This window comes from Pogona vitticeps, chromosome 2, assembly GCF_051106095.1.
Source record: "Pogona vitticeps strain Pit_001003342236 chromosome 2, PviZW2.1, whole genome shotgun sequence".
NCBI classification, from domain to species: Eukaryota; Metazoa; Chordata; class Lepidosauria; order Squamata; family Agamidae; genus Pogona; species Pogona vitticeps.
In genome coordinates this window covers 20,168,580-20,176,921 of record NC_135784.1, presented here as the reverse complement: position 1 = coordinate 20,176,921, position 8,342 = coordinate 20,168,580, and the positions used below count along the sequence as shown (strand labels likewise).

At 41.6% G+C, this 8,342-nt stretch overlaps 1 protein-coding gene across 1 annotated transcript in view; it reads right to left on the bottom strand.

Moving 5' to 3' along the window:
- Nucleotides 1-331: 331 nt before the first annotated feature.
- LOC110091180 (uncharacterized) overlaps nucleotides 332-8,342 on the bottom strand; it is a 35,785-nt gene continuing 27,774 nt past the window's right edge. The window contains 2 exon segments of the mRNA XM_078388298.1: nucleotides 332-3,659; nucleotides 3,662-5,012. Coding sequence (XP_078244424.1) covers nucleotides 3,544-3,659; nucleotides 3,662-5,012 — 1,467 coding nt within the window. The 3' untranslated portion in view covers nucleotides 332-3,543.

The window sequence follows — 8,342 nt, the reverse complement described above, 5'->3', positions numbered from 1 at the left end:
ACCGGGTGGCCATTTTGGAACTGCCGATCAGCTGTTTTAGAAACATCGCAATGCGAAGATCAGTAAGCGAAACGCTTACTGATAATCGCAATGTGATGTTTTGCCCATTAAAATATCGCAATGTGATCGCATTAGCGATCTAAAAAATAGATTGCTATGCGGATTCGTCGTTAAACGGTGCGCTCGTTATGCGAGGCCCCACTGTAAATGCAAATAACTTTTTGTCCTATATTGAAGAGGTCAAATATATTACTGAAAAACGTACTGTAAGTAGAAAAAGATGACCAATCCCAGTCAAACAGACTGAATTGGCTCAAAACATTTCACAGGCTTAGCTTCCAAGTAAAACCTTTAATAAAACAATAAAAGATCAAGCCTTCAACAAGGACAACACGTCCTGTCATCAAACATCTGACCGCTTGTGACCCTGAAAATCATAAGAACATAAGAAGAGCCCTGCCGGATCAAGCCAAGGGCCCATTTCGTCCAGCTTCCTGTAGCTCACAGGGGCCTCACCAGATGCCTCTGGAAGTCCACGAGACAACGAGATCCCTGTCTCCGGTTTCACTTTCCCCTGCATCTGCCATTTAGAGGTACCTTCCTTTTAAGGTAGGTGTCACGTTCCTAGGGGTTTCAGCAGGCAAAAGTCCAATAAGCCAGTCCAGTATCAGAAGTCCAGAAGATACAAAGTAGTTTCCAAATTGTCAAAGCCAAAACAGTCTCCACCGAAGCTTATCCCTCACTCTGGCTACTGGAGGAGGAGACTCTGGTGGTGATTCAGCTCTCTGCAATTCTGATTGCCCAGCATTTTCCTCAGTTGTAATTAACCCCTCAGATTCCAGATCTTTGGCTGAATTCATGACACCTGGAGGTTATAGATCCCCATCATGGCTTGAAACCTGCAATGGACTTTTCTTCCAGGAATCCATCCAATCCCTTATTAGAGACATCTTGGACAGATGCTATCACCACATCATGTGGCAAGGAGGTCCATAGACTAACAACACGCTGGGTAAAGAAATATTATATTTTGTCTTTTCTCACTCTCCCAAGTCTCAATTGGAGCGGATGTCCCTTGGTTTTGGTATTGCCTAAGAGGGAAAATAGCTTCCCTCTATCCACTTTATCCATCGCCTGCATAACTTTATACTGTATGTCTCAGTCATGTCCCCCTCAGGTGGCTTTTCTCTCAACTAAAGAGCCCCAAATGTTGGTTTATAGTTCGGGTCCTTTATTTGGACATCAGCTGTTTGGACAGGACAGAGTGCTTCTTCCAAATTGAGAGGGTTTGGCTGTAATTGGGTCTTAGCGTGCCCGCCCCCCCCCCCCACTTTTGGGCCGTTCCTTGCCACGTGGTTCTACAGAACACAGCAGTCGGCCCGCTAATGTTCTCAGTCCCCTGCCTGGCTGGAGCACATGGCATCCCTTTGTTAGGGGCTTCCCCCCGTTTGGTTGGCTGGGTGGGAACAGGGCTAGAGAGGGTCTCCCTGGGTCCTTCCTTGCAGCCAGCTAGCAGGTCTATCTAGTCTGGTCTCCTCTCTACTAACAGAGCTGTCTGATAGCTCAGGGTCTTAGGTCAAAGACTACAGAGCCAGAGGATGGAGTTCGATTCCCATGGGGACAAGGTTGATCGGCCACTTTGCTTTGGTCCTTCCTATATTATTAACGAGGCTTAACCAAAATCTTCCTTTAAACATAATCTAGTTTTCTGTACCTCTTTTACTGTTCTTATTGCAGTATTTAATGTGTGAATTATTAAACTACCTTTCGGGATATCTTTTGGTTTAGTTAAAATGGTCATTAGGACATGGAACCTGTTGTTAATTTATTTAAATCCCACCACTGAATAAAGTTGTATGGTATCTCTATAGGCAGAATGGTCCCACGTGAGGAGGTCTGTTACTTTATATAACACATTGTGAATTATGTTTACCATTAGGGGAGTGAAGTAGACACCCCAAGGCGCAATACATCAGTGTAAAGTATCAAAAATTCAAGTTTAAGATATAATTAGAGTGGGTTGCTTTGTATAGTATGACAAATCTTTCACTCAGTGAGCAACTGAAACAAATCCGACTTTTCACCAACAGTGCCTCATGTGCCCCTTAATGTCACCAGTTAGCAATCCAGCCAGGAATTCCTCTGTATTATGTTATTTACGGTACCTGGACGAGTCTTCTCCCTTTGTCCATGGAGCTCTCCTCTCTCTCTCTCTGCTTCCCCCAGCGTCCGGCTAGTCACGTGATCCGGCTGTCCAGTAAGCAGCTCTGGTCCTACAGGGCTTCTACGGATGCCCTGTAGTATCAGTGCTACTAATGAGTACAGTACTGGGAGGGGGGCTGTTAACTCACCACGATTTTGCTTTGTCCCAGCAAACCTGAGGCAGCATCCTTCCAGATCAGCATTGTAAAAAAGGTGTAATTATCAGACTGACCTCTAGAGGGAAGCAAACACAATGTATTTTCTTCAGAAGACGCACAGACTTTTCACCTCACTGTTTTGAAGGGAAAACTGCTTCTTATGTAGCAAAAAATATGGTATCCTGTCGAGCCTCTTTTCCGTAGCCAGAGAATAATACGGAATAGCAGATATAGGGCAGAACCTGGATTACTGTAACAGACTTAATGTGGGGCTGATAATGGAAAGTGTCAGGAAGCTTCAGTGGATCCAAAACACAGCAGCCGGGTTGCTGAATGCGCCTATGCTAGTTTTAACCTACAAGCTATCTCCCATTATGAGCTGGCCTGGGATATACGATCACGAAGTGAGGTTTTTCCCGCCGCCTCCCCCCACAACTGTATCAAATGGGGACAGAGGAGCAGGCCTTCTCTGTGGCTGCTCCCAGATTTTGGAACTAGCTCCCACAGGAGGCTGAGATGGCCCCATCTTTGATATCCTTCTGCCAGTAGGAAAAGACCTTCCTCTTCCGGCAAGCCTTCCCTCAGGAATCTAGCTACCTGTATGTGATTTTTAGACGGATTGTTATTGTACTTTCCATTTTCCGGGTTTCCAATTTTCAAAATGACTTTTCCCCTCCCTTTTAAATATTTGTTCACATATAGTTCTTAGCTTTAAAATGTCCTTTTATTGAGATGCCTCTTTATATATATTTTAGCTCTGTCTAATTATGTTAACCACTTTGTACACTCATTGTTCCAAACTCTGATACTGTCTTCGACTGTTGCAAGTTGCCTTCGGTCCTTTTCAAGGAGAAAGGTGCTGTAGAAATACTGTAAATTTATTAATAAACAAATAAACTGAGCCAGGTGTTCCTCTACATGTGGATTCTTTTATGCTTTACAAGAAAAGGAACTTGGCCAAAACACATATCAAACTCCTAGCATTTGTATGGTTTCTCTCCAGTGTGGAGACACTGATTACTCACAAGCTCTGAACTGTCAGCAAAACGTTTCCCATATGCCTGACATTTATATGGTTTCTCTCCTGTGCGGACCCCCATTATGCCTCACAAGAGTTGAGCTATGTGCAAACCAATAACAACACTCCTAGCAATTCTGTGATTTCTCTCCAGTGTGTAGACTCTTATATCTCACGTTGTGAATTCTGACCAAAACACTTCTCACACGCCTGCCATCTGTATAGCTTCTCTCCTGTGTGGATGGCCTTATGTCTCAGAAAGTGTGAATTCCAAGCGAAACATCACATTCCTGGCATTCGTAGTGTTTCTCTCCTTTGTGGATCCTAATATGACGCACAAGGTGTGAATTGCGAGCGAAACATTTTCCACACTCCTGGCATTTGTAGGGTTTCTCTCCTGTGTGAACTCGCATATGTCTCAGAAGGTGTGAATTCCGAGTAAAACATTTCCCACACTCCTGGCATTTGTAGGGTTTCTCTCCTGTGTGAACTCGCATATGAATCACAAGCTGTGAATTCCAAGTAAAGCATTTGCCACATTCCTGGCATTTGTATGGTTTCTCTCCTGTGTGAACGCGCATGTGACTCACAAGCTGTGAATTCTGAGTGAAACATTTCCCACACTCCTGGCATTTGTAGGGCTTCTCTCCTTTGTGGATCCTAATATGACTCACAAGCTGTGAATTACAAGCAAAACATTTCCCACACTCCAGGCATTTGTAGGGTTTCTCTCCTTTGTGGATGCTCATATGATACACAAGGTGTGAATTCCGTGCAAAACATTTCCCGCACTCCTCGCATTTGTAGGGTTTCTCTCCTGTGTGAACCCGCATATGTCTCACAAGCTGTGAATTCCGAGCAAAACATTTCCCACAATTCCTGCATTTGTAGGGTTTCTCTCCTTTGTGGATTCTAATATGACTCATAAGTGGTGAATTCGAAGTGAAACATTGCCCGCACTCCTGGCATTTGTAAGGTTTCTCTCCTGTGTGCAGCCGCATATGACTCACTAGCTGTGAATTCCGTGCAAAACATTTCCCACACTCCTGGCATTTGAAAGGTTTCTCTCCTTTGTGGATCCTAATATGAGTCACAAGGTGTGAATTGCGAGCGAAACATTTCCCACACTCCTGGCATTTGTAGGGCTTCTCTCCTTTGTGGATCCTAATGTGACTCACAAGCTGTGAATTACAAGCAAAACATTTCCCACACTCCTGGCATTTGTATGGTTTCTCTCCAGTATGGATACTCTTATGATTCACAAAGTCTGAATTCCAAGCAAAACATTTCTCGCACTCCTCGCATTTGTAGGGTTTCTCTCCTGTGTGAACCCGCATATGTCTCACAAGCTGTGAATTCCGAGCAAAACATTTCCCACACTCCAGGCATTTGTAGGTTTTCTCTCCAGTATGGATACTCATATGATTCACAAGGTGTGAATTCCAAAGAAAACATTTCCCACAGTCCTGGCATTTGTATGGTTTCTGTCTTGTGTGAATTCGCATATGTCTCACAAGTTGTGAATTCCAAGCAAAACATTTTCCACAGTCCTCACACTTGTATAGTTTCTCTCCAGTATGGAACTTCATATGACTCAGAAGCTGTGAATTCTGCGCAAACGATTTCCCACATTCCTGGCATTTGTGCAGTGTCTCTCCTGTGTGAATTATCTTCTGGTTCTTAAAGTTTGAATCATGAACAATATATTGCCTACACACTTGCCATTTGTACAGTTTTTCTCTTGGGTAAACTCTTCGATGGCTCAGAAAGCGTTCCTTGCAGTTTAAACATTTTCCAGACATTTTGCTCAAAAAGATATTCTTTTCAGTGCAGACCCTTCTGTGAACCATTCGTGATAACATCAGAGGAAAATATTTTCCACACATGATGCATTTGTATGGCTTCTCTTGGGTACAGGTTTCTTTTGTGTGGGTTCTCGGATGTCCTGCAACCTCTAATTTCTGTGTACACATCTTTTCATATCTGGGGCATACAGTTTTCTCCCTCCATTCATCTGCAGGAAATGACAACAAATGTAAAAAAGGCTGAACTAGAGAGATGAACAAATCTAGAGATGAAAAAAAGGGGGGTTCTGAACACGTGGATATTGAGGCAAGAAATCTCTAATGGAAAGACTAAATTGTCCGTCTTTCAAGTACAGTGGTGCCTCACTAAACAGTTACTCTGCATGAAAGTTTTTTTGCTAGACACTGGCTTTTTTAACTACAGACCAATCAGTCTGCTTTCTGTGCTGGGCAAATTGTATTCTAATCACTTAAATCAAAGACTCCTCGCCTGGATAGAGGAGGAAAATATCTTGGGGAAGGAACAGGCAGGATTTAGAAAGGGTAGATCATCAATTGATCACTGTATGGTTTTGAGTCATCTTGAGGAAATGGGCTCTATACTGCATTCATAAACCTAAAATCAGCCTTTGATTCTTTCCCAAGAGACATTTTATGGTCAAAATTATACAAAACCTCTATAGAGAAGAGACTTTTGTATCTTATTAAATGTCTTTATCAGGGCACCACACTCCGTGTTATATGTGGAACAGAAGGAAACCTGACAAAACCTATTCAGGTTAATAAAGGGGTTCGACAGGGCTGTATATTAGCTCCCACACTATTCAACCTGTATTTAAATGATCTGCTTGGGTGGTGTCTTGGAACAGACTTCCATCCTCCCAGATTAGCAGAGACCGAAAGCCCCCTACTGCTCTACGCAGATGATGCAGTTCTTCTGTCCCTATCGAGAATTGGACTTAAACAGCTGATCCACACATTTATGATTTACTGTGAGAACAATCAATTGGTCATAAATTTTGTTAAAACAAAAATCATGGTTTTCACTCATTCTGTAATACCTAGAAAACGGACAATTAACGGTTCATGTATTGAGCAAGTAAAACAGATAAAGTACCTAGGTATTGCATTCCATTATAAACTTTCCTGGGCTGCCCATAGACGGACCATAATCCAAGCAACCCAGAACATGCAGAAAACCATCATGCGTTTTTTCTTTACTAAAGGGGGACAATTTATACCAGCTGCCATCCAAGTTTTTAAGCTCAAGATTCTGCCCCAGCTGCTATATGGCATACCAACTTGGATCCTAGGATTTCACACATGTATAGAGAGTGTGCTCTCAAATTTTCTAAGATCCTTTCTGCAGCTGCCTTACGATTAGAGACTGGACTAACATCACTAGAATGCAGTGCGTGGCTCACTGCTTTCAGATTTTGGAACAAAGTAATACATGCTGATCCATCTATGGGATACCTCGACCTACTACAGAAAGATGTCTATAACAGCTCTTGGCTTAAAGCTTTTCCAGCCAAACTGCATCTATTAGGGCTCTCTTTGGACTTTCTCTATGCCCAGGAACCCAAGGCAGCCAACTCTATCTTAGAAAAGCAGATCAGGGACATTGATTTCCAGTATTCCACTGCAATGGCTCGTAAAACGTGCTCTATCTTGCACCTTGGCCTGAACTATAATTTCTCCGAAAGTGCTAGGTATTTAGAGAAATTGACTATCCCAAAATACAGGCAAGTTTTTTTCAAGAGCCCGATTTAACTGTCTCCAATCCGCAATTTTTGATGCGCGGTACTCTGGCACCCCTTACGAAAAAAGATTGTGCCCCTGTAAGGATAGAGAAATAGAAACTTTGAAGCATGTCCTTTTGGAATGTGATTTTTATAGAAATGAGCATATCAAATTCCTCAAGCCCATAATGAATATCTTCCCAGGTAGGACTCTGATTTGGTACACAAAATATTTATTAAGCGACACTAACAAGTTACCCACCAAATCAGTGGCCAAATTCCTTCTCTCTGCTCAAAGAATACGTAAAACGATCTTGACCTCTACCTAACCCTGTCATAAAAATTAAAAACAAAAATTAAAAAAACCAATATATGGGTAATCTATTTTATCAATTTTATCGTTTTAGCTGTTTTGAAATGTTTTAATTGCTTCTATCTATTTTAAACATGAATAATTGTTTTAATTGCTCCTATCTATTTTAAATATGAAAGTATTTTAATGGGTCAGAGTTTTCAGAATTAAGATTGATTGATTGCATATAATATTAATACAAAAGCAATGTTTGGGTAATCTATCTTATGATTTTATTCTGTTTTAACTGCATTGAAATGTTTTAACTGCTCCCTCTTATTATAAATATTATATGTATGTATTTTATTGAGTCGGTGACCGCAAAATTAAGAGTGTCTGATTGTATACAATATTAATATTTTTATAACCTTTTTATACTGTTTTAACTATCCTGTAATGTTTTAATTGCTTCCTCATACATATAAATATTATATGTATGTATTTTAATGGGTCAGAGATTGCAAATAAAGACTGTTGTTGTTGTTGTTGTAGTTTTTTCGCTAGACATTGGCTTTTTTAAATTGCTATACCAATTCACAAAACAGATTTCTATGGGGGAATTTCGCTGGACAATGTTTGGTCCCTGCTTCGCAAACTGATTTTCACTAGACGACGATTTTGACAGCTCCCTCCGTGCTGGCAAACAGGTGTTTTTGGGACCTAAGCTTCACAAGACAGCGATTTAAACAGCTGATCGGTGGTTTGCAAAGCGGCTTTCCTATGACTGATCTTCGCTAGACAATGACGATTCTTCCCCATTGGAACACATTGAACAGGTTTCAATGCATTCCAATGGGGAAATGCTTTTCGCTAGACAATGATTTCGCTAAACAGTGACTTCAGTGGAACGGATTATCATCATCAAGCGAGGCACCACTGTATAATTGTTGTTGTTGTTGTTTTGTCGTTTAGTCGTGTCCGACTCTTTGTGACCCCACGGACCAGAGCACGCCAGGCCTTCCTGTCTTCCTCTGCCTCCCGGAGTACTATAATACATTAGTACTGTATGAGGACTTTAAAATCTTAATACAGGTTTTGTTTTAGCTTAATATGCTTTACTGTTAT